Genomic DNA, 27,293 nt, shown 5'->3' on the forward strand with positions numbered 1-27,293 from the left:
GTGAGAGTCCAGTCCATAGTGGATCTAACATCACTTTCTCGCCATCTGTCAAAGTTGACCAACTTGTCGGTTTATGTCCACAACCTTCTACTATCCAGGTGAGAGGCGTGATTTATAATCTAGAAGCAACTTTCACCAACTCGGAAGCGATGCAGCAGCTCAATAAGTCAATATAGCAACTCTGTGATCACGGCACCACTAAAAGTAGTTTGTCTTCATTTGCGTTTATAATAACAATATTGCTAATACTTGGTTAATATTCAGGTCGTGAGATGTAAATAGTGTATTGTTGGCTGTTTTTTTTATTTAGCCACCATGTACTTGTCGTATTTGAGAAATGTGAAAGAGACAAGCGGTAGAAAATGGATGGATGGATGGAATGCATAAAGAAGAAAAAACATGTGTTCTTGTCTCACATAAGGATTGTAAATGATAGGCTAAATTCACAAAAAAGTGCAGTTCCCCCTTAAAACGAACTAAGCACAGACCCTGTAGATTGACACTTTTTCAGCTAAAATATTGTGTCAAAAACATTAGACAAACAAATTGACAGTGTCATGTTAATGTCAATGTTCTGTGGGAAAGAAAATCTGAAATTCAGTCATTGACGAAGAATAATGGTGAATTTTCGACACATACAATATTGTACTTACAAAAAAAAATACTTGAAAGAAAAAAGAATATATATATATATATGTATGTATATATATATATATATATATATATATATATATATATAAATAAAAAATAATTAATTATTTAAATAAACAATAAATATATGTATACATATATATATATATATATATTTTTTTTTTATTTAAATAAATACATGAAGAAAAAAAATATATATAAATAAAAAAATAATTAATTAATTAAACAAAACAACAACAAGTAATATATATATATATATTTTTTTGTTTAATTATTTTTTCATTTATATATATAAATAAAAAAAAAATTAATTAATTAAACAAACAAACAAAAAATATATATTTATTTTTTGTTTAATTAATTAATTAATTATTTTATTTATATATATATATATATATATATATGTATGTATATATATATATATATATATATATATGTATATATTTTTTTTCTTCATGTATTTATTTAAAAAAAAATATATATATATATATATATATATATATATATATTTATTTTTTGTTTAATTAATTAATTATTTTTTCCTTCAACTCTTGCATTACTGGCTCTACAGTTATCATTGCAGTTTTTCTTACAGGTTACTGTTAGCCTGCATTCGTGACATCACGAAAAATACAAAAAAAACCTTAGAATTCTATTAGTACTACAGAAGTACTCGTACACATCTACATCACTTCAGGGAATACTTTTGATAATAAGCATTCTGACAGGTTTTCGTCATTATTTTTGTGACGGAACTTGTCCTCCCCAGGCCCAGTCTACCACGAGGGCTGTGACTGTCCGCAGCCCGACGGCTTAGTCTGGCAGAACCACATGCACTGCCCTCAGTCCTACGTCCAGATAGACCAGGACCTGTCCCATTTTACCGATGTCGACCCAGATCGCAACGCTCAGGAGATCCCGCAGCGCTTTGGGCAGCGACAAAGCCTCTGCCACTACACCATCAAAGACAACAAGGTACACAACAAACACTCAAGTGTATGTTTGTTAAGACTCTACTTTAATTAACACTTTCTTCATGACTTCCGTCTCAGGGTTGCAGTATTTTACCATTTTTAATTATACTTCATGTAAGGACACAGGCTCGGTGTCCTTTTACAAATGTAGCGATAAAAAATATATATTCCATTCTATATTTTATTCTTAAAAGAGTGTTGAAAATAAGACATTGTAAAAGTAAAGCAATTGCAGTAACTACAGCATTGTTCGTAGAATTATGGTACTCTTCCTGTGACTTGTCTTTGAAAGTTCCCCTTTCCTTTGCTTTTGGCCCGCTTTTCAGGGACTTTAAAGAATGATTGGGTATTTCTACTATGTATTAGTCGTATCACTCAATCTGTGTAAAAAAAAAACTGACCAAAGTATTTTGGTTTCTCTAAAATCGTGATCTTAAATTGATACAACTTAGTAGACAAACTACATATTTTGGATCAATACAATATCCTATCCTAATACCCTACTGTGCAATATTACCCTTCGAGTGCAATACATCTGACACTGATTGTTATCACTACGGTACTCTTGTCTTGTTCTGTATATTGTACAGTATTTTGTATATTGTTTTGTATATTGTACAGGATTGCTTATTATTTTTATTGGATAGTAGTCTATTTATTCATACTTGCCAACCCAATTCAGCGCCTCTCCCGAAAACCTCCCGGGGCAAATTTTCTCCCGAAATTCAGGCACACAATATAAACAGCGTACCTGCCCAATCACGTTATAACTGTAGAATAATCGAGGGCGAGTTCTTGGTTTCTTATGTGGGTTTATTGTTAGGCAGTTTCATTAACGTCCTCCCAGCCGCGGCAATAACACACAACAACAGCATTTCGTCTACCATAAAGCAGTTTGTCTGCCGTAAGCAGCAATGTTGTGACACTCTTAAACAGGACAATACTGCCATCTAGTGCATTTGATGAAAGCACTTTTTTGCGTGCCACAAAGCAATGCATCATCAGTGAGGGCGTTCAGCATGGTTAGAAAAATAGTGACAAATAGAACAAGGATGGACAATTCAACCCTTAACTCAACAATGAGTAGATGAGTGTTATGTGTGTGTATAAGTGTAAATAAATGAACACTGAAATTCAAGTATTTCTTTTATTTATATATATATATATATATATATATATATATATATATATATATATATATATATATATATATATATAATGAAATACTTGACTTAGTATTTCTTATATATGAAATACTTGACTTAGTATTTCTTATGTGTATATATATATATATATATATATATATATATATATATATATATATATATATATATATATATATATATATATATATAAAATACTTGACTTGGTGAATCCTAGCTGTAAATATACTCCTCCCCTTTTAACCACGCCCCCAACCACGCCCCCCGCCCCCCACATCCCTCAATCGGAGGTCTCAAGGTTGGCAAGTATGATTTATTTCAATTCTTAGTTTTATCTTTATTGCTTCTTGTGTAATTTATTTTTATCCCATATTTGTTCCCACTACCGCACCTTAGGTTGGAGTCCTTAATCCCGTTATATGCAAATATAATGACAATAAAGTCCATTCTATTATATTTTATGGATGGCAAAGCATATACAGTGGAACCTCATTCTACAAACTTAGTTGATGAACAGGGTTTGTAAATCCAAAAGTTTGTATAGAGAAAGCACATTTCATGTCCATATGAATAATTGGTTGCAGCCTTGAGAACATTTTAGTGAATGTGTGTACACTTTAAACATAATGTAAAGTGCTATACAATACTGTATGTCAAACAAACATAATGAAGAGGTGATGGATCAACTATCTTCTTACCAAGCTAAAACAACAACAAACTGATCTGTGCTATATTCGCTGCTTTGCCAATACACACACAACTTAGTGCCCTCACACACAATCAGAAATCACAAATGGAGTGGAGTGACCAGCCAGAAACTCGAGGGTTCCTGTTTCGAATACAGCTTCGGTCATCCTAGTCACGGTCAATGCGTCCCTGGCCGGGGTTTGAACTCACAAGCTACCGATCTCAGGGCGGACACTCTAACCACTAGGCCACCTACTCAGTGGCCTAGTGGTTAGAGTGTCCGCCCTGAGATCGGTAGGTTCTGAGTTCAAACCCCGGCCGAGTCATACCAAAGACTATAAAAATGGGACCCATTACCTCCCTGCTTGGCACTCAGCATCAAGGGTTGGAATTGGGGGTTAAATCACCAAAAATGATTCCCGGGCGCAGCCACTGCTGCTGCTCGCTGCTCCCCTCACCTCCCAGGGGGTGAACAAGGGGATGGGTCAAATGCAGAGGACAAATTTCACCACACCTGGTGTGTATGTGACAATCATTGGTACTTTAAGTTTAACTTTAAAGTTCATGCTGAGGTTGTGTCGTCCACATAATTATCTCACAATTAAACATTCTTCCGATGACCTCATTCAAAAGCTGCCGGGCTTTTCTTATAGTTTCTAACATTTTTTTTTCCCCAGGTCTATGTTAAAACACACGGTGAGCATGTGGGTTTCAGGATCTTTATGGACGCCATCCTCCTGTCACTCAGCAGAAAGGTAAGTTCCAACCTAGCACGGCTCTCATTCCAAGGATTCACCGTCCGTGTTGTTGCGTTCAGGTGAAGTTACCTGATGTGGAGTTTTTTGTCAACCTGGGTGACTGGCCACTCGAGAAGAGGAAGCCCACGCAGAAGCTGCATCCCATCTTCTCCTGGTGTGGCTCGAACCTCACCAGAGATATTGTCATGCCCACTTATGACCTGACTGAGTCTGTCCTTGAGACCATGGGAAGGTAAGACTCGTACAAAACAACCAACATCTACAGTGTTGATGCTAAATTAAAGGAGCGAGTTTCACGTTCCGAGATTCAATCAAACAACGTGACAGAGATGGAAGGAAATGGAGATGACAGAAAAAAATACATCTTCCAAAAATCCAAACTTTGTGTAAATATTTCGACAAATATGAGACGTGGGGTATGTCCGTGTTTTGAAACATTCACTTCCGTGTTTTTTTTATGAAATATTGTAGCGTGTGAAGATGGAAGTTGAAGGAGGATTGTCAAAAGATGGAGCTAACTTTGTTTTCTTATCAGCAATCGATCAGTATCTGTGCATCTGTGGCTTCTCAGTGCAACACACAACACCGGAAACGTGTCCCGTGAAAACTAGGGATGTCCCGATCCGATATTTGGATCGGATCGGCTGCCGATATTTGCCAAAAATTGCGTATCGGCAAGGCATGGGAAAATGCCGATCCAGATCCAGTTTAAATAAAAACTCCGGTCCGTGTTTTCCAACGCACCGATTTAAATAATACCTTCCACTTTTCTGCTGCTCCGTAATTTCCGTTCCGCATTTTCCAGCACACCTTCAACACATCCACAATTCTCACGCAGTTGCTTTTAGCTGCTGGCATTACACGACAGGCTCTTCTCACTCTTTCCTGAGTCTCCCTCTCACAGACAGCGAGCGCACCTTCTTACACACGTCACATACTGTCACGTCATACGTCACATACGTATACGTCCTCCCCAAGCAGAGAGGTAGCAGCATGGCTAACGTTAGCTGTGATGATAGCGCAGCCGTGCGAGCAACGCTCCCTCTAAGGTGCTCGCCTGTGCAATTGCGCACTGTTTAAGCGTCCTCTGCGCATAGCAAATCTATGCCACGCACAAAATCTAATAAAAAAATAAGCGCATAACAATTTTCGACACACGGACACGACAGAGAAAACAGTTTTCGTCATCATTGTTCAAATATTGTGACGTCTGTCGAGACGCTTATCTCCATTCGGTGCCACACGCCCACACCATCAAAATGCTGAGGCAAAAATTTCCACATCAACACCGTATGAAAAAATTAGTGATTTTTTTAGTTGTGATTTCCTTCTCTGCATGAAAGTTTAAAAGTAGCATATATTAATGCAGTATGAAGAAGAATGTTTTAATGTAGACATGCAAGCCTTGAAAGAAAATTTTGAAAATCAAGACTACATTTCCTGCAAATGGGTGCATTTCTACCCTATATTTTAACTTTAGATTTATTCTCATATTAAACTCTTTTGGCTGTCTTTTTGACACTTACATCCGGCGCCCCCCTCCACACCCAGGATTATAAATAATGTAAATAATTCAATGTGATTATCTTGTGTGATGACGGTATTATGATGATAGTATATATCTGATAGTATATATCTGTATCATGAATCAATTTAAGTGGACCCCGACTTAAACAAGTTGAAAAACTTATTGGGGTGTTACCATTTAGTGGTCAATTGTACGGAATATGTACTTCACTGTGCAACCTACTAATAAAAGTCTCAATCAATCAATCAAAACACATAGAATCATCATACTGCTGTGATTATATGCATCAAGTGTTCATTCAAGGCTAAGGCAAAATATCGAGATATATATCGTGTATCGCAATATGGCCTTAAAATATCGCAATATTAAAAAAAGGCCATATCGCCCAGCCCTTGTTTCAATGATGCCATTTCTGTTTGTCATGTATAATTTTGTCTATTTTGTGTTTATCCTTGAATAAACAGGTCAGTTTCTTGTTACCAACCATTGTGTATTATTCAAACTCCCCTAATTCAGCTGGCTAGTTGTTATCAAGAGTACTAAAACCCTTTTCAACATGATTCTGACAACTAAGTAGGCTAAATAACTTTAAACTTTAATACATGCTCGGATAGGCCAGTATCGGTCAGTATTGGTATCGGTCAGTATCGGTATCGGATCGGAAGTGCAAAAACCTGGATCGGGACATCCCTAGTGAAAACCCGTCCCACCGGAACTCAAACAATAACAAAATGTTCCGTGGGTGAATTATGAAAACTCACTACAATATAACAAATATAGGATGTAAACAAAATGTGGTAAACGCTCGCCTCAGTTGCATGTATTCGATGTTCCTCCTGCCTAAACCATACTTGCCAACGTTGAGACCTCCGAATTCGGGAGATGGGGGGGAGAGGTGTTTAGGGATAGCGGTATAAGTATTTCTTATATACATCTATATATATTAGGGGTGTAACGGTACACAAAAATGTCGGTTTGCTACGTACCTCGGTTTAGAGGTCACGGTTCGGTTCATTTTCGGTACAGTAAGAAAACAACAAAATATAAATTTTTTGGTTATTTATTTACCAAATTTGCAAAATCTTCCACCAAAAATATTTTTCTTAGTGGAATATTTGATGTGAAGTAATCGGAACCTTGGATAGGTCAATAATTCATAATAACATTGATTTTGATTCAACGTTATGTTTTGAGCAATGACGGTTTGAAAGGAAAAAAAACTGCTTTGTTTTATTAGTTAAAGGGGAACATTATCACAATTTCAGAATTGTTAAAACCATTAAAAATCAGTTCCCAGTGGCTTATTATATTTTTCGAAGTTTTGTTCAAAATTTTACCCATCACGCAATATCCCTAAAAAAAAGCTTCAAAGTGCCTGATTTTAACCACCCGTCCATTTTCCTGTGACATCACATAGTGAAGCCAACACAAAAAACATGGCGGAAAGAACAGCAAGCTATAGCGACATTAGCTCGGATTCAGACTCGGATTTCAGCGGCTTAAGCGATTCAACAGATTACGAATGTATTGAAACGGATGGTTGTAGTGTGGAGGCAGGTAGCGAAAACAAAATTGAAGAAGAAACTGAAGCTATTCAGCCATGTCGGTTTGAACCGTATGCAAGCGAAACCGACGAAAACGACACGACAGCCAGCGACACGGGAGAAAGCGAGGATGAATTCGGCGATCGCCTTCTAACCAACGATGGGTATGTGTTTGTTTGGCATTAAAGGAAACTAACAACTATGAACTAGGTTTACAGCATATGAAATACATTTGGCAACAACATGCCCTTTGAGAGTGCAGACAGCCCAGTTTTCATCAATTAATATATTCTGTAGACATACCCTCATCCGCGCTCTTTTCCTGAAAGCTGATCTGTCCAGTTTTGGAGTTGATGTCAGCAGGCCAGGGAAGCTAGGGTCGATAGAGGGTTTAGCTCGCTCGTCTGCGGGAACAAACTGCCGCCATTGCTTGCCGTGCTACCGAGGTCCTTTGTCCCTGAATTGCTCACACACTCCGGCAGATTCAATGGGGGTCTGGCGGCAGATTTCTTTGACTTTATCGTTGAAAATGCATCTGCTTTGAGTGTCGCAGGATATCCACACATTCTTGCCATCTCTGTCGTAGCATAGCTTTCGTCGGTAAAGTGTGCGGAACAAACGTCCAATTTCTTTTCACTTTCGCATCTTTGGGCCACTGGTGCAACTTGAATCCGTCCCTGTTCGTGTTGTTACACCCTCCGACAACACACCGACGAGGCATGATGTCTCCAAGGTACGGAAAACAGTCGAAAAAACGGAGAATAACAGAGCTGATTTGACTCGGTGTTTGAGAAAATGGCGGATTGCTTCCCGATGTGACGCCACGTTGTGACGTCATCGCTCCGAGAGCGAATATTAGAAAGGCGTTTAGTTCGCCAAAATTCACCCATTTAGAGTTCGGAAATCGGTTAAAAAAATATATGGTCTTTTTTCTGCAACATCAAGGTATATATTGACGCTTACATAGGTCTGGTGATAATGTTCCCCTTTAACATTGCAACTTTTTCTAAATTACATTTAACCTTTAAGCTTTTTTATTACACTTTTGTTATGTTTTTGTTTATTTTAATAGTATTTTTCGAATGTGCCGTGGGCCTTTAAAACATTAGCTGTGGGCCGCAAATGGCCTACGGGGCACACTTTTGACACCCCTGCTATAGATAATAAAAAATTAAATGTGATAAATCTATGGATAAAAAGCAGAGCCTGGCGACGCATGCGCGTTTACCATAACTCTCTCTCTCTCTCTGTCTCTGCCCCTCCCTCACCAATGCTGCTGCCCGCACAATTTGTTTTGTTTTTAACCCCTTCGTAACCCTGAACGTACATTGAAAATACACGCAACCCAAACTCAAAATGCCGGACATTTGAGGCATTTAATAAAATCCGCCCTGACAGCTCCGCAAAAGAGGACATGTCCGGTGAAAAGAGGACATATGGTCAGTCTATCGTAGCCCGTTAGCTGCTAGCATGCCGTGTGTTGTGCCTCGGTGTGCATTGTTTACACAACGTGCGTTACGCTACTTAATATGTCCGTTTGGAAACTCGTTCGGTACACAACCGAACCGGAACCCCCGTACCGAAACGGTTCAATACAAATGCACGTACCGTTACACCCCTAGTACTGTCGGAAGTATTACATTTTAAACACAGCCATGGATTTGAGCACTTAGCATAAAATGACAATGTGTAAATATTGTAATTCCTTTCAGGACAAAAATAACACATTTTTATAAATATAATGTATGAATAGTGGTCTTTGCACATCAAACTTGAAACTAATTGATGTCGTCCACCCAATATGCAGAGTAAGCCTGGACATGATGTCCGTGCAGGCAAACACCGGGCCACCGTGGGCTGAGAAGAATGCCACGGCCTTCTGGAGGGGGCGGGACAGTCGCCAGGAGCGTCTGGAACTGGTCAAGCTGTCGAGGGCCCACCCCAACACGATAGATGCGGCATTCACCAACTTTTTCTTCTTCAAACACGACGAGAGCTTGTACGGGCCGCTGGTCAAGCACGTCTCTTTCTTCGACTTCTTCAAGGTGAGCGTGCCTCTGTACGGCTCGTGTCCATCCATGTTGGGGTTTTAACATTATTCAGCTGTAGTCCAGTTAAAATGTTGTTTTTTCATTTAAAAACAACATCATACTCAGTGGCCTAGTGGTTAGAGTGTCCGCCCTGAGATCGGTAGGTTGTGAGTTCAAACCCCGGCCGGGTCATACCAAAGACTATAAAAATGGGACCCATTACCTCCCTGCTTGGCACTCAGCATCAAGGGTTGGAATTGGGGGTTAAATCACCAAAATGATTCCCGGGCGCGGCCACCGCTGCTGCCCACTGCTCCCCTCACCTCCCAGGGGGTGATCAAGGGTGATGGGTCAAATGCAGAGAATAATCTCGCCACACCTAGTGTGTGACAATCATTGGTACTTTAATTTTAACTTTAACTTTAATAAAGCCCTGACTGGATCTATAGCTGTAACAGTAGCTGTTAGGCCTGTCTTCAAATCGTCCAATATTCGGCGATTCAATTCGATTTTACTACAAACCTCGCAGTCCAATTGTGTGTTGGCAGGATGCAGATGCATCAAAGACGTTTATCATTAGTAAACTAGTCTTAAATTGAATTAAAGTCTTAAAGGGGAACCGTACTGTTTTTGGAATTGTCAATCTTTTACAATCCTTATGTATGACCAGAACGTATATTTTTTTCTTTTTGTATGCATTCTGACTCGTAAAAAAGTCAGCTAACAACGCGTTTAATTGGAGTTGCTCTATTCTGCCTATAAATAATAAATGATAAAGGGCAGGCCCGGCCCTAACCAATCTGGCGCCCTAGGCAAGATTTTAGGTGGCGCCCCCCCACATCGGCAGTGAAGTGTATATACTCAAGAAACACAATAGCTTTGTCTTTGACCTTTTTTTTTTACTTACAACTATACCTAATATATAAAGGGGTGGAAATGTGACTATTACCTGCAGGGCAAACATTAGCTAACCAGAAGGCAATAACAATGTAAACAAAAAACACCTCCTTAAAAGATCTAATACAAATGTCCCTGAGGAATGTAAGGTGGGAGTACCGTATTTTCCGCACCATAAGGCGCCCTGGGTTAAAAGCCGCGCCTTCAATGAACGGCATATTTCAAAACTTTGTCCACCTATAAGCCGCCCGGTGTTGTAAGCCGCATCTAACTGCGCTAAAGGAATGTCAAAAAAACAGTCAGATAGGTCAGTCAAACTTTAATAATATATTAAAAACCAGCGTTCTAACAACTCTGTTCACTCCCAAAATGTACGCAAATGTGCAATCACAAACATACGTATATCAACATGGACAGAGCTGCGTGAAAAAAGCCACCCGGCCTCTTCGCGTAAACTTAAACTTACCTTAACCACTCGCTCATCTTTTCTTCATCCATCCCTTCGAGTTAGCTTTTATGATGACGCCGGCTGGAAAGGTCTCTTTTGGCAAGGTCTTCCTTTTGAATATCACCATGGGTGGAAGTTTCTGGCCATTAGCATGGCAAGCTAGAACCACAGTGAAGGATGACTTCTCATTCCCTGTGGTGCGAATATTCACCGTACGTGCTCCAGTTGCTGTGAAATAATAATCCGTGTGCGGATGGAGAGATTGCGTCTTTTCATGAACCGGATCCCGGTCGCTTAGTAGGAGCCATTTTGTGGTCTTTACAGATGTAAACACACAAAGGAAATGAAACGTACGGTGATATCCGCGCGCTTTTTCTTCTTCTACGCGGGCGGGTGGTTGCTTACAGTAGAAGAAGAAGCGCTTCCTGTTCTATGGGGGCGGGTGCTTACCTTGGCGGTTGCTTGCGTAGAAGAAGAAGCGCTTCCTGTTCTACCGGGAAAAAAGATGGCGGCTGTTTACCGAAGTTGCGAGATCGAAACTTTATGAAAATGAATCGTAATATTAATCCATATATAAAGCGCACCGGGTTAAAAGCCGCACTGTTAGCTTTTGAGTAAATTTGTGGTTTTTAGGTGCGGCTAATAGTGCGGAAAATACGGTACTGTAATTACCTAACGTTACATTATTATTTTCCATAACAATTTAGCCCCCTCCACAAAATTAACCCGACGTTAAAACAGAACTAGCTATTTATTGATTAGCAATTGCCGAATCATGTAACATTAGCTTAATGCTAAAAAGCCGGGTTACTATCACATTCTGTAACAGACAAATAATTTCATGTAGGCTAACATTACCTACCTGCTACCTCTGTCTTTTTCTCGTTTCTCCTCCTCTTCTTTTCTCTTTTTTCTTCCCTGGGCACCTGACAGTTTTGGCCGTTTTGACATCTTGTGTTGATTTTTTGATGTGGTGACGTCCAAAAAGAGTCATGATACGGGAAGGGAGGGGGCGCACCGTGCGGGGGGAAAAGGGGGGGGGTAATGTTGTAACTAATAATATTTCTATTAAATAGGCTTTACTTTGCATTTTAATTAACGTGGGATTATTTTTTGTATTTAGAAATAATAGTACCAACTTTTTTTTTTCTTTTTTTTCTCCAACATTTGTGGCACTGGCGTGGCGCCCCCTGATGGACGGCGCCCTTAGCATTTGCCTATACGGCCTATGCCACGGGCCGGCCCTGATAAAGGGGTTATACTTGTATAGCGCTTTTCTACCTTCAAGGTACTCAAACGCTTTGACAGTATTTCCACATTCACCCATTCACAGACACATTCACACACTGATGGCGGGAGCTGCCATGCAAGGCGCTAACCAGCAGCCATCAGGAGCAAGGGGTGAAGTGTCTTTCCCAAGGACACAACGGACGTGACTAGGATGGTAGAAGGTGGGGATTGAACCCCAGTAACCAGCAACCCTCCGATTGCTGGCACAGCCACTCTACCAACTTCGCCATGCCATAAAGCGCTCTAAAAACATCCATCATCGTTTTATATGCATGCTGCAAGTATATACACTACAGGTCAAAAATTTGGACACACCTTCTCCCCATTCAATGTGTTTTCTTTATTTTCATGACTATTTAGATTGTAGGTTGTCACAGAAGGCATCAAAACTATGAATGAACACATGTGGAGTTATGCACTTAACAAAAAAAGGTGAAATAACTGAAAACACGTTTTATATTTTAGTTTCTTCAAAATAGCCACCCTTTGCTCTGATTACTGCTTTGCACACTCTTGACATTCTCTCCATGAGCCTCAAGCACACCTGCGAAGTGAAGACCATTTTAGTTGATTACCTCTTGAAGTTCATCGAGAGAATGCCAAGAGTGTGCGAAAAAGTAATCAGAGCAAAGGGTGGCTATTTTGAAAAATAAATATATAAAGTTTTCAGTTACCGTATTTTTCGGAGTATAAGTCGCTCCGGAGTGTAAGTCACACTGGCCATAAATGCATAATAAAGAAGGAAAAAATATATACAGTATAAGTCGCATTTTTTGGGGAAATTTATTTGATAAAAGCCAAAACCAAGAATAGACATTTGAAAGGCAATTTAAAATAAATAAAGAATAGTGAACAACAGGCTGAATAAGTGTACGTTATATGAGGCATAAATAACCAACTGGTATGTTAACGTAACATATTATGGTAAGAGTCATTCAAATAACTATAACATATAGAACATGCTATACGTTTACCAAACAATCTGTCACTCCTAATCGCTAAATCCCATGAAATCTTATACGTCTAGTCTCTTACGTGAATGAGATCAATAATATTATAATGTGTTAATAATTTCACACATAAGTCGCTCCTCAGTATAAGTCGCACCCCCGGCCAAACAATGAAAAAAACTGCGACTTATAGTCCGAAAAATACGGTATTTTACCTTTATTTTTTAAGTACATAACTCCACGTGTTTATTCATAGTTTTGATGAAAATAAAGAAACGCATTAAATGAGAAAGTGTGTCCAAACTTTTGGCCTGTACTATATGTAATGTAATAACATTCATAACATGTGATATTTACTACCTATTTTAATCATTTTAGGCATAAAGCGGCGTAATATTTTCACAGATGCATCACAACATTCGCTTTTCCCTTCAACAACAACACTAATCATGGCAGACTTCATGAGAGACGACAAAGACTACTTTGGGACTAATGATGATCCACTAACGTATATTTTTGAGCCTGAAGATAAGGAGGACGATCTACAATCTACAAGTTTTAGAAGCCGTGTGCTAAACAGATGCAGCTTTAGTGAAACACTAAGCATCATGTAGCAGTTTTGCTAAGTGCTTAACAAGATATACAAAATATCAACATAATGACACCATCACTTACTGTACAATGTCTGCTCTCACTGGGATAAAGACTGATGGGATGTTTATATCTTCCCGTTTAGATGGAGAATTATTCATAATCCTCACACAAGTTAAACAAAAACACACACAAATGAGCGTCTTTTCGTGTCTTTCTCGCCATCTCCGGCAAGATTGTGGATTGTGAATGATAGGCAAAAAAAAGTGCAGTTCTCCTTTTAAATTAAATACTTTGTATCCTTTCACAAGTGTCTGAAAGAATATCCTTCAAAATAACATGATGTGACGTTATACTGACACCTAGTGACCAGTCAGTATACACTACTATCATCACAAGCTTGTTTTTTTTCTCTCTTTATCAAGAAAAACGCCATAGATTTAACAGATTTGAGTAAAATCTAACGTACCGATCAGCAGCCAAGATGAGCTTTTGTTACATGTAACCCGTTTTAATAATGGGTAATTTATTATAATTTGTATAACAAATAAGATATTGCAAAAATCAAGAATCGATTCCAAATCCAGTCGTCACCCCAACAATCGGAATCAAATTAAATTGTTGTAATACTCACATCCCTGATTTTGAGCTTTCAGCTTGAATAAGCCTCAGACAATAAAGTATTTAGAGTTACCGTATTTTACGGACTATAAAGCACCGGTATACAAGCCATACCCACTAAATTTAAGGAAAACATTTTTTACACATATAAGCTGCAGATATATATGTTATGAAATGAGTTATTTACACAGAAAGATTTTGTAAATTTGTTTATTTACATATCTTAATTTTTTCCAAACGGTTTCTATAACAGGGCAGTAAAGCGGCTGATCAAACAAAACGGAAGTCATCGTCATGAACCCACTAGCTGCGGAAGCGAGCTCTCCAATTAGCTTAACAGACTCAGTAACTACTGTTTTACAAAACTAAAACGGGTACCAAAAAAATCCCATTGTAAGTATACTAACACAGACGCTTGTAAAAGTGTTAGCATATTAGCTAATGCTAACAAGGCTGGCTTTATTACATTACGATAGCACGTACAAATATGCACGAAAACACTCCTACAGACATCACACATAGGACGGTTTAGTCAGTAAGAACAGTTTTAGTTATATTGTAAAACTTAAAAATGCTGCTTGGAGTGATGAATGATAAATCTGTACGAGTAGAAACTCGATAGACGCCTAAAAGACGGAACGGCACCTTTACTTCCGGTTGAAAGTTCAATTTAAACAGAAGGGCGCTGCAGCACCTGCAGCGTGCAAACTCGTCCAAAATATGTCACCATAGCACAAACAATAACACACTTCTTAACCCTCGTGTAATTGAAATTGCAGACATTGTACAGTAAGTGATTGTTTTATTATGTTGATAGTTCGTATATATCTTGTGTAGCACTTAGCAATATGCTACATGATGCTTAGTGTTTCACTAAAGCTGCATCTTTTTAGTACACAGCTTCTAAAACATGTAGTTCTTCCTCCTTATGTTCAGGCTCAAAAATGTAAAGTAATGATTGCACGGAAAATTTTTCTGCCAGTTTCTGCATCCCACAAGGATTCTTCTTTTGTGCTTCTGCACCTGCGGTTCCCACACAAGGTTGCAACATTGTTTGTCAACACTGTCTGCTCTCATTTTGTCGCACATTTGACCCTCTGATGTTCTGTGTACCTACTAGAGATGCGCGGTTTGCGGGCACAACCGCGAGAGATTTTAAATAGATTCAGGCGGGTGGCAGTTAAATCAATTCGGAAATATATATACATAGTTAAATGTTGTTACCCACATACGAAAAACGAGCAGGCACCTGCTGCATATGCCACAACAGAAGAAAAAAAAGAAAAGAGATGGACACTTTTACGGAGCGGAGAAGGGACGCCTCGCCGGGGTCCGGGACCGAGGCCCCTTCCCCCGAGAGGGCCCCACCGGGAGCCGTAGCTGAGGCGATCCGCGAGAAGGGCCCGACGCACGTCCAGGGTCACCACCGCGCCCACCGCACCGACACCCCGCCTCGTCCGCCTTCGCCGTGGCCGGCGTCACGCGCAGCAGGTAAGCAGCTTACCTGCCCGCCACCCCCGTGGCCGGGGGCTCGTAACAGGGGTCACTCCGCGCGCTCCGCCCGCGCAGCTTACCTGCCCGCCACCCCTGTTGCCGGGGGCGCGTAACAGGGGTCACTCCGCGCGCAGTGCGCTCACGAAAGGGGTGGGACTCACCCTGGTTGATATAGACAGCAGGACGGTGGCCATGGAAGTTGGAACCCGCTAAGGAGTGTGTAACAACCCACCTGCCGAATCAACTAGCCCTGAAAATGGATGGCGCTGGAGCGTCGGGCCCATACCCGGCCGTCGCCGGCAGCGAGACGCGCTTGGAGGTGCGCTCAGCGCGGCTCCCATATGATTGCGCACTGGTGTGCGTCTGGGTCGTGACAGCGTGGCACGCGAATGTCTGTGCTGCATTGGATCAGTCTCCTTTCTTTAACAGGCAAAAGCTTTATAACCTCACTAATGCCTTGCATCGTCTATATTAGATATATAACAACGGGCGGGTGCGGTTCTGATCAAATGTTACATCGGGTGGATGGCGGATGGTTGACGACTTTCTGATGCGGTTGCGGATGAAATAATTGCCTATCCGCGCATCTCTAGTACCTACACTCTGTCCTCCTCCTGTCTAGGCCTGCTGTGTGTGTGTGTGTGTGTGTGTGTGTGTGTGTGTGTGTGTGTGTGTGTGTGTGTGTGTGTGTGTGTGTGTGTGTGTGTGTGTGTGTGTGTGTGTGTGTGTGTGTGTGTTACACAGAACATCAATTTCCACACTTCTATTAGCCCTGGGTCCAGTGGACCCGGACATCTTATATGTAACAGAAATGTGTAGGGGGGGGTGTGGTCATTAAATATGTATTCTGATATATGTTCTTCACAGAAAATGAGCCAAAGTCAGTGAGTCTCAGTTTGAAAAATTAATTAATTGTATCATTTTTCTTATAATAAAAAATGAAAACGGGTCCCACAGACCCGAACACCACGCAAGGGTCTTTTTTTTAACAATTTGTATAATCGCAGTCAGGGAAGAAAATGTCCTAAAAAAGCCGCACTGTTTTATAGGCCGCAGGGTACAAAGCGTAGGGAAAAAAGTAACATAATTTACGGTATGTATTGTAGATTGGTAAATTGCTTGAGTGAAGCACGTGTGTTTCTCTTCTGCCCACAGTACAAGTACCAAATAAACATCGACGGCACGGTGGCAGCATACCGCCTGCCTTACCTTTTGGCCGGAGACAGCGTGGTATTGAAGCAGGATTCTGGCTACTACGAGCATTTCTACAACCAGCTCGCACCATGGGAACACTACATACCAGTCAGGGCCGACCTCCAAGATCTACTGGAAAAGATCCAGTGGGCTCAAGAACACGACCACGAGGTGAAGTGATGTAATGTTGCTCCTCGGTTGATTATTACCTGGTACCATATTTTCCGGACCATAGGGCGCACCAAATTATAAGGCGCACTGCTGATGAGTGGGTCTATTTTTTATCTTTTTTCATATATAAGGCGCACCAGATTATAGGGCGCATTAAAGGAGTCATTTGTTTTTTTTATTTTTTTCTAAATGTAAAAGACTTCCTTGTGGTCTACATAACATGCATACCTGCCAACTACTCCGGTTTTCCCGTAATTAGTACGGTTTTCATCAACCTATTCCGGGTTACGGTTGCAGTGATAAAAAATACGGTTTTTCATTCATTAAAAAAAAAAAAAAAAATTTAAGTTTTATTCACGAAATCGCATAACAACAATGACAATCGACACTGCTTCCCGTAACTTCCTATCGAGCCATTCCGAATGCCATGCGCGAGGCTATTTATAGCACCGCTGCCAAGCACGAGGCACCAGTTGCCATTGTTTCCAAACGAGCGAACGATCATGGAATCAGCCGGAGAAAAATCGCAAACGAGTCTTAAACCGAAAAGAAAACCGCAGTCATTCCGTGAAGAATATTCAAAAGCCTATCCGGGAATAATTATCCGTTCCAAAAAGGGTGAAAACTACGCGAATTGCACCTTGTGCAGACAAGATTTTTCGATCGGACACGGAGGAATTAGCGATGTAAAAGATCACGTTGGGACAAAAAAACACAAGTCTAATGCCGTTGCTAAATTTGGATTTTAGCCACAAAAAGGTAATGACACCAATGTTATCTATTGGAATTGTTTAGTACTGTTATACTGTTAAAAGTGTTTGTACTATTTATGCTTTCAAGTCCAAGTTGAAGAAATCTTGTTAAATGTTGACAGCATAACTACCAAAATACAGAAGTATGTCCTTAATATTTTTGCAGGGCTATTTCTGTTGAAAAGTTCAAATGATTACATTAGAGATGTGATGTGCCACTTTTCAAGTGTCTGATGGCTTAAATTAATTTTCATTAATTTTTCATATTTTGAATTCTTTTGAAAGGCTTACAAAAAAAACCACATTTGAATTGTAATTCCATGCTATTGACAGGACTATTAATTTTAATGAAGTTAGCTTACCATGTTTACAGTATGATAATTGTGATAGAAATGTTTTTACAATATTTTTTACAATTGAACAAGGCAGTAGATTATACAAGCTTGGACAGAAAGTTAATAATGACACCAATTTTTTTTTTAATGGAATTGTTTAGTACTGTTTTACCATTTGTTTACTGTAAAAAGTGTTTATACTGTTTATACTTTCAATTAACAAATTGAAGTCTTGTGAAAGGTTGACAGGATAACTGGCATTAACTGTCAAAATAATTTCAAACTATTGAAGTTAGCTTACAGAATAAACATGTCAATCAACCCATATGATTTTTGCTGTAATATTTTTGTTTTGAAAAGTCACTGTGACTGATAGAAAAGTGATGGTTTTAGCAACATTTTAACCTGTCTGAATGCTAACAATCATTTTGCGTCGGGGGGGCGAACCTGAACCCCCCACCAGGACTTTGTCCTGGACCTACTGGGGCCTATGGCCCCTGGACCCTGGCTACTAGGTTTTTCTGATTTCAAAAGTTGGCAGGTATGAACATGTAATGGTAGTTCTTTGGTCAAAATGTTGCATAGATGATGTTTTACACATCATCTTCAAGCCGCTTTCTGACAGTCGCTTCAGGATGCGCCGTTTTGTGGGCGGTCTTATTTACGTGGCTCACCTTCGACAGCGTCTTCTCCCCGCGATCTTTGTTGTAGCGGTGTAGCGTGCAAGGACGGGAGTGGAAGAAGTGTCAAAAGATGGAGCTAACTGTTTTAATGACATTCAGACTTTACTTCAATCAATAACGGAGCAGCATCTCCTCATTTGAAGCTACTAGTGCAACAACAACCGTCAAAAACCGTCCAACCGGAACTCTCTAATAACTAAAGTTCCTTGGGTGAATAATGTAAACTCACTACACCGGTAACTTTTTGTGCTTCCATCGCGAGATACACGTTAAAACTTTACACTACTTTATATTAGAAATGACAACAGCGAAGGATGAATGTCACATAAGAAGATAAAGAAAAAGAAGACACTTGTTGACGACGGGCGAAAATTTATAGGACTTATGCAGATCCCAAATACACATCCGCAGGTACCAGAAGGTAAGAAAAGCTGTTTTTTTTAATATTGTGAAACAAAACAACAGATAATATGTCTGCTAATGGGTACCATTTTGCGGTCCTTATACACACACACACCATAATAATACCCATATGTTGACAATCCATCAAGCGGTGTGGCGTCATAGTTTTACCAAAGTCATACTAAACCATTCTGACAGATTTTTGAGCGCCGTGTGTAATGTTCTATATTCTCAATGGAACATTTCAAGTTGTGGTGTTGTTTATAAGCGTCATCCTGCAGTCTACACGTATCTCTTATGTGTGACTGCCAGCAATCAATCAATCAATGTTTATTTATATAGCCCTAAATCACAAGTGTCTCAAAGGGCTGCACAAGCCACAACCACATCCTCGGTTCAGATCCCACATAACATAATAGTGTGAGAGTCCAGTCCATAGTGGATCTAACATAATAGTGAGAGTCCAGTCCATAGTGGATCTAACATAATAGTGTGAGAGTCCAGGCCATAGTGGATCTAACATAATAGTGCGAGTCCAGTCCATAGTGGATCTAACATAATAGTGAGAGTCCAGTCCATAGTGGATCTAACATAATGTGAGAGTCTAGTCCATAGTGGATCGAACATAATAGTGTGAGTCCAGTCCATAGTGGATCTAACATAATAGTGAGAGTCCAGTCCATAGTGGATCTAACATAATAGTGAGAGTCCAGTCCATAGTGGATCTAACATAATAGTGAGAGTCCAGTCCATAGTGGATCTAACATAATAGTGAGAGTCGAGTCCATAGTGGATCTAACATAATAGTGTGAGAGTCCAGTCCATAGTGGATCTAGCATAATAGTGTGAGAGTCCAGTCCATAGTGGAGCTAACATAATAGTGTGAGAGTCCAGTCCATAGTGGATCTAACATAATAGTGAGAGTCCAGTCCATAGTGGATCTAACATAATAGTGAGAGTCCAGTCCATAGTGGATCTAACATAATAGTGAGAGTCCAGTCCATAGTGGATCTAACATAATATTGAGAGTCCAGTCCATAGTGGATCTAGCATAATAGTGTGAGAGTCCAGTCCATAGTGGATGTAACATAATCGTGTGAGTGTCCAGTCCATAGTGGATCTAACATAATAGTGAGAGTCCAGTCCATTGTGGATCTAACATAATGGTGTGAGTGTCCAGTCCATAGTGGATCTAACATAATAGTGAGAGTCCAGTCCATACTGGATCTAACATAATAGTGAGAGTCCAGTCCATTGTAGATCTAACATAATAGTGAGAGTCCAGTCCATAGTGGATCTAACATAATAGTGAGAGTCCAGTCCATAGTGGATCTAACATAATAGTGTGAGAGTCCAGTCCATAGTGGATCTAACATAATAGTGTGAGAGTCCAGTCCATAGTGGATCTAACATAATAGTGAGAGTCCAGTCCATAGTGGATCTAACATAATAGTGAGAGTCCAGTCCATAGTGGATCTAACATAATATTGTGAGAGTCCAGTCCATAGTGGATCTAACATAATAGTGTGAGAGTCCAGTCCATAGTGGATCTAACATAATATTGTGAGTCCAGTCCATAGTGGATCTAACATAATAGTGAGAGTCCAGTCCATAGTGGATCTAACATAATAGTGTGAGAGTCCAGTCCATAGTGGATCTAACATAATAGTGAGAGTCCAGTCCACAGTGGATCTAACATAATAGTGAGAGTCCAGTCCGTAGTGGATTTAACATAATAGTGTGAGAGTCCAGTCCATAGTGGATTTAACATAATAGTGAGAGTCCAGTCCATAGTGGATCTAACATAATAGTGTGAGAGTCCAGTCCATAGTGGATCTAACATAATAGTGAGAGTCCAGTCCATAGTGGATCTAACATAATATTGCGAGAGTCCAGTCCATAGTGGATCTAACATAATAGTGAGAGTCCAGTCCATAGTGGATCTGACATAATATTGTGAGAGTCCAGTCCATAGTGGATCTAACATAATAGTGAGAGTCCAGTCCATAGTGGATCTAACATAATAGTGAGAGTCCAGTCCATAGTGGATCTAACATAATAGTGTGAGAGTCCAGTCCATAGTGGATCTAACATAATAGTGTGAGTCCAGTCCATAGTGGATCTAACATAATAGTGAGAGTCCAGTCCATAGTGGATCTAACATAATATTGAGAGAGTCCAGTCCATAGTGGATCTAACATAATAGTGTGAGAGTCCAGTCCATAGTGGATCTAACATAATAGTGTAAGAGTCCAGTCCATAGTGGATCTAACATAGTAGTGTGAGAGTCCAGTCCATAGTGGATCTAACATAATAGTGAGAGTCCAGTCCATAGTGGATCTAACATCATATTGAGAGTCCAGTCCATAGTGGATCCAACATAATAGTGTGAGAGTCCAGTCCATAGTGGATCTAACATAATATTGTGAGAGTCCAGTCCATAGTGGATCTAACATAATAGTGAGAGTCCGGTCCATTGTGGATCTAACATAATAGTATGAGAGTCCAGTCCATAGAGGATCTAACATAATAGTGTGAGAGTCCAGTCCATAGTGGATCGAACATAATAGTGTGAGAGTCCAGTCCATAGTGGATCTAACATAATAGTGTAAGAGTCCAGTCCATAGTGGATCTAACATAGTAGTGTGAGAGTCCAGTCCATAGTGGATCTAACATAATAGTGAGAGTCCAGTCCATAGTGGATATAACATAATAGTGTGAGAGTCCAGTCCATAGTGGATCTAACATAATAGTGAGAGTCCAGTCCATAGTGGATCTAACATAATAGTGAGAGTCCAGTCCATAGTGGATCTAACATCATATTGAGAGTCCAGTCCATAGTGGATCCAACATAATAGTGTGAGAGTCCAGTCCATAGTGGATCTAACATAATAGTGTGAGAGTCCAGTCCATAGTGGATCTAACATAATAGTGAGAGTCCAGTCCATAGTGGATCTAACATAATGTGAGAGTCTAGTCCATAGTGGATCGAACATAATAGTGTGAGAGTCCAGTCCATAGTGGATCTAACATAATAGTGAGAGTCCAGTCCATAGTGGATCTAACATAATAGTGTGAGAGTCCAGTCCATAGTGGATCTAACATAATAGTGAGAGTTCAGTCCATAGTGGATCTAACATAATGTGAGAGTCTAGTCCATAGTGGATCGAACATAATAGTGTGAGAGTCCAGTCCATAGTGGATCTAACATAATAGTGAGAGTCCAGTCCATAGTGGATCTAACATAATATTGTGAGAGTCCAGTCCATAGTGGATCTAACATAATAGTGTGAGAGTCCAGTCCATAGTGGATCTAACATAATAGTGTGAGAGTCCAGTCCATAGTGGATCTAACATAATAGTGTGAGAGTCCAGTCCATAGTGGATCTAACATAATATTGTGAGAGTCCAGTCCATAGTGGATCTAACATAATAGTAAGAGTCCAGTCCATAGTGGATCTAACATAATAGTGAGAGTCCAGTCCATAGTGGATCTAACATAATAGTGAGAGTCCAATCCATAGTGGATCTAACATAATAGTGATAGTCCAGTCCATAGTGGATCTAACATAATAGTGAGAGTCCAGTCCATAGTGGATCTAACATAATAGTGTGAGAGTCCAGTCCATAGTGGATCTAACATAATTGTGAGAGTCCAATCCATAGTGGATCTAACATAATAGTGATAGTCCAGTCCATAGTGGATCTAACATAATAGTGAGAGTCCAGTCCATAGTGGATCTAACATAATGTGAGAGTCTAGTCCATAGTGGATCGAACATAATAGTGTGAGAGTCCAGTCCATAGTGGATCTAACATAATATTGTGAGAGTCCAGTCCATAGTGGATCTAACATAATAGTGAGAGTCCAGTCCATAGTGGATCTAACATAATAGTGTGAGAGTCCAGTCCATAGTGGATCTAACATAATATTGTGAGAGTCCAGTCCATAGTGGATCTGACATAATATTGTGAGAGTCCAGTCCATAGTGGATCTAACATAATAGTGAGAGTCCAGTCCATAGTGGATCTAACATAATAGTGTGAGAGTCCAGTCCATAGTGGATCTAACATAATAGTGATAGTCCAGTCCATAGTGGATCTAACATAATGGTGTGAGAGTCCAGTCCATAGTGGATCTAACATAATAGTGAGACAGTCCAGTCCATAGTGGATCTAACATAATATTGTGAGAGTCCAGTCCATAGTGGATCTAACATAATATTGTGAGAGTCCAGTCCATAGTGGGGCCATCTACTGGTCACACTTATCACTACACCATGTACCAAATAAAATATCTTCGAGGTCGGTAAGCACAACCAGAATTATTCCGTATAATAGGCGCACCAGGTTATAAGGCGCACTGTCGATTTTTGAGAAAATGAAAGTCTTTTAAGTGCGCCATATAGTCCGAAAAATAGGGTAAATGTTTTCAGTGCTGTTTTACACTGCTGTGATTTCTGCCTTCCAGGCCAAGAAAATTGCTCTTACAGGCCAACAGTTTGCACGCAAGCACCTTATGGGCGACAACGTACTTTGCTACTATTACAAACTCTTCCAGGTATGTGTAAAAATGTTGCGATTTCTACAAAAAGGAATTCAAATACGCCAATCTGCTTGTGAGTAGAATTGTGATTTCTGTCTGTGTAGGAATATGCTGGACTCCAGGTCACAGAACCAAAGATTCGTGAAGGCATGGAGCTGGTAGAACAGCCCAGTGATGACCTGTTTCCGTGTTCCTGCCTTCGGACGCAGGTAAGGACCAGAGATCGACCCATGTTGTTTTTTCGAGGCCGATACAGATTATTTGTAGCCAAGAGACCGATAACCGATACTTGGAGCCAATATTAATTTGCAGTAAAAGTTAACATATTTTGGGAGAATAAATTGACAATGAGAGTATTTTTTATTGTGTAAATGCACCAAAACATTCACACATGGTTTTCTACACCAAAATTAATCTATTTATTAAACTTCTTCAAATTCTTCTTCTTCTCCAGATTTTGGTGCGCTTTACCTTCCACATTTTTCACCCGATTAAAACCGTTCCAACTTCAAACTGTTCAGCCTATTCGGGAATCGCAGGCTTTCCCTTGACAAATTCCCCAAATTCCAGGTTTTTCTGGGACATTTTTCCCATTCAAAAATGAATTGGCCATTTTTCAAACTTCCACCATTTCCACATTTTTCAACCGATTCAAACCATTCCACCTTCAACACATTCCACCATCCTGGAAAATTAAACTACCTTTTTTCCAAGTTCAAAAAAATTCCAGGATTTTCCAGAATTCCTGGTTTTCCAAAGCCCTATTTCCACCCTTTTTTCTGGCGACTACTCCTTCCACATTTTTCAACACATTTCAACCGTTCCACCGTCCAAACATTCCTCTTAATCAGGACAAAAAAAACAACATAGTTTTTTGAACAGGAAAAATTCCTGGTTTTCCCGAAATTCCAGGAATTCCGTAATACCATTTCTCAATTCAACATTTCTCGACCGATTCGAGAAAGTCCAACACCAACCGTTTCAACTTATTCAGACCATTCAAGTTTTTTTTCCATTTTCCAAAAAATTCCTGGTTTTACAGAAATTCCCAAATTTGGGGAAATTCCCATTGAAATCAATGGAACATCCTTCAAATTTCCACAACACCAACATTTTTCATCTGATTCAAACGGTTCCAACTTCAAAATATTCAACCTGTTCGGGAATCACGGGCTTTCCGTTGACAAATTCCCCAAATTCCAGGTTTTTCTGGGACATTTTTCCCATTCAAAAATGAATTGGCCATTTTTCAAACTGCCACCATTTCCACATTTTTCAACCGATTCAAACCATTCCACCTTCAACACATTCCACCATCCTGGAAAATTAAACTACCATTTTTCCAAGTTCAAAAAAATTCCAGGATTTTCCAGAATTCCTGGTTTTCCAAAGCCCTATTTCCACCCTTTTTTCTGGCGACTACTCCTTCCACATTTTTCAACACATTTCAACCGTTCCACCGTCCAAACATTCCTCTTAATCAGGACAAAAAAACGACATAGTTTTTTGAACTGAAAAAATTCCTGGTTTTCCCGAAATTCCAGGAATTCCGTAATACCATTTCTCAATTCAACATGTTACAACTTCAACATTTCTCGGCCGATTTGAAAAATTCCAACACCAACCGTTTCAACTTATTCAGACCATTCAAGTTTTTTTTTTTTACCATTTTCCAAAAAAATCCCGCTTTTCCAGAAATTCCCAAATTTGGGGAAATTCCCATTGAAATCAATGGAACATTCTTCAAATTTCCACAACTCCCACATGTTTCATCTGATTCAAACTGTTACAGCTTCAAAATATTCAGCCTGTTTGGGAATTGTGTGTTCTACTTCAACAATTTAAAAAAAAATCCAGGATTTCAGTTAAACTTCAGCATTGGAGCATTCACACGCAATTCCATCAGGAATTGCCTCATCTAGTTCTTAAATGACTTTTGAAAAAAAATTAAAAAGGGCTCCAGCGAAAGGGAACTTTTTCTTGTGCTTGAGTAGTGGTTACTACTATCTGCTTCACTATTTATTTATTTTTTCAAATACTAAATACAGGTATAATGCGTGTATGTATTTGGTTGATGCCGATGTATGTCAAAATGCCAAATATCGGCGCTAATCATGGGTCGATCTCTAGTAATAACTACACGATGTCATTGCCATGGTCATTATAATTTACTGCTGTCCAGATTTTAGTAAATAAATACATTTAGAGGCATTAAAACGCTCCGGGATGTGTTCTCTTCCAGTGACTGCATTGCATCTGTTTATCACCAAAAATCTTTATTTTTCTTTTATAGGTGAAGGATGAACTTTGATGACTTCCAAGAAGACCACACATCTTTTTTGATGTTTGTCACATATTGTGTGATAACATGTTATTACCATAGTTTGTCTCCATCATGACTTGAATATTGAATGTTTTACAGTATAAGTTTTAATAAAGATTTTTTTTACTCTTGGTATGTAAATTGTTAGAATAATCCTAGTATTCTACTTTTGTGGGACAAAATCACTCAAAAACAGACACAATTGATTGAAATATTGTGTTTGCGCCTAATATTTGTATACCCATTCCAATCATGGTTTGATAACTGCATAATCTAATGCCATGTTTACATGTAGTTTTACAGAAACATGAATCTGGATCTGACTATAAAATGCTGTATACAATTGACAATTGTTTTATATTTTGTATTTTTAAGGTTTTGTTTAATTTTGGCGCATTTCCATTCTTACGCTTTGCATTTTGGGTACAAATAAGTGCGTTCACATTGTAAATATGACAAAAAGTAACAAGTACCCGTATGCGGCACTCAACTACACTCTTAGAAATAAAAGTGCTAAGTAGAACCATATAAGGTTCTTCGGCTCGTCCTCATAGGAGAACCCTTTTTGGCTCCAGGTAGAACCTTTTCATAAAGGTTCCACCTGGAACCCTTTTGGAGGGTTCTACCTAGAACCCAACATGAAGGGTTGTACCTAGAACGGTGTGTGTAAGGCTCCACCCAGAACCCCCCATGAGAGGTTCTACAAAGAACCCACGCAGGGAGTTCCACTAAGAACCCTTTCATGTTTCAAGGGTTTCATCTAGAACCCACACAGGGAGTTCCACTAAGAACCCTGTCGTATTTCAAGGGTTTCATCTAGAACCCACACAGGGAGTTCCACTAAGAACCCTTTTGTATTTCAAGGGTTTCATCTAGAACCCACGCAGGGAGTTCCACTAAAAACCCTTTCTTCTGGAAAGGGTTTTTCAGAAGCAAGTGGTTCCAGTTAGAACCTCAGCCCTTGTAGAAGAACCCTTTTGGAACCCTTATTTCTAAGAGTGTAGGCTACGTCACTTTCTGTTATGTTCGCGCACACCGTCGCTGTTACCATGGTTTTCTTTTTTGTAATTTATTACAATGTCATATAAGATTACACACAAAACAAATGTTATTTAATAATACATTGTTTATTTCGAAACCGTACTGAAACCCGAACGATGGCAAATAAATCAATATTTTTGACTACTTTATTAAACATCCATTCACAAAACTGGCAATTTTAACATCTACTTATTGTGAGGCAACAGATGATTCAAGTGAA

General features: G+C 39.5%; 1 protein-coding gene across 1 annotated transcript in view; it reads left to right on the plus strand.

Moving 5' to 3' along the window:
- poglut2 (protein O-glucosyltransferase 2) overlaps window positions 1-26,351 on the plus strand; it is a 41,214-nt gene extending 14,863 nt beyond the window's left edge. Inside the window, exons 3-10 of the mRNA XM_061926068.2 lie at window positions 1,421-1,626; window positions 4,153-4,230; window positions 4,293-4,465; window positions 9,113-9,350; window positions 16,782-16,991; window positions 23,635-23,724; window positions 23,814-23,918; window positions 26,003-26,351. Of these exons, the coding sequence (XP_061782052.1) occupies window positions 1,421-1,626; window positions 4,153-4,230; window positions 4,293-4,465; window positions 9,113-9,350; window positions 16,782-16,991; window positions 23,635-23,724; window positions 23,814-23,918; window positions 26,003-26,020 (1,118 nt within the window). The 3' untranslated portion in view covers window positions 26,021-26,351. The remainder of the gene's footprint in view (window positions 1-1,420; window positions 1,627-4,152; window positions 4,231-4,292; window positions 4,466-9,112; window positions 9,351-16,781; window positions 16,992-23,634; window positions 23,725-23,813; window positions 23,919-26,002) is intronic.
- The last annotated feature ends 942 nt before the right edge of the window (window positions 26,352-27,293 follow it).

Source organism: Nerophis lumbriciformis, linkage group LG31, assembly GCF_033978685.3.
Source record: "Nerophis lumbriciformis linkage group LG31, RoL_Nlum_v2.1, whole genome shotgun sequence".
In the NCBI taxonomy this organism is placed as follows: Eukaryota; Metazoa; Chordata; class Actinopteri; order Syngnathiformes; family Syngnathidae; genus Nerophis; species Nerophis lumbriciformis.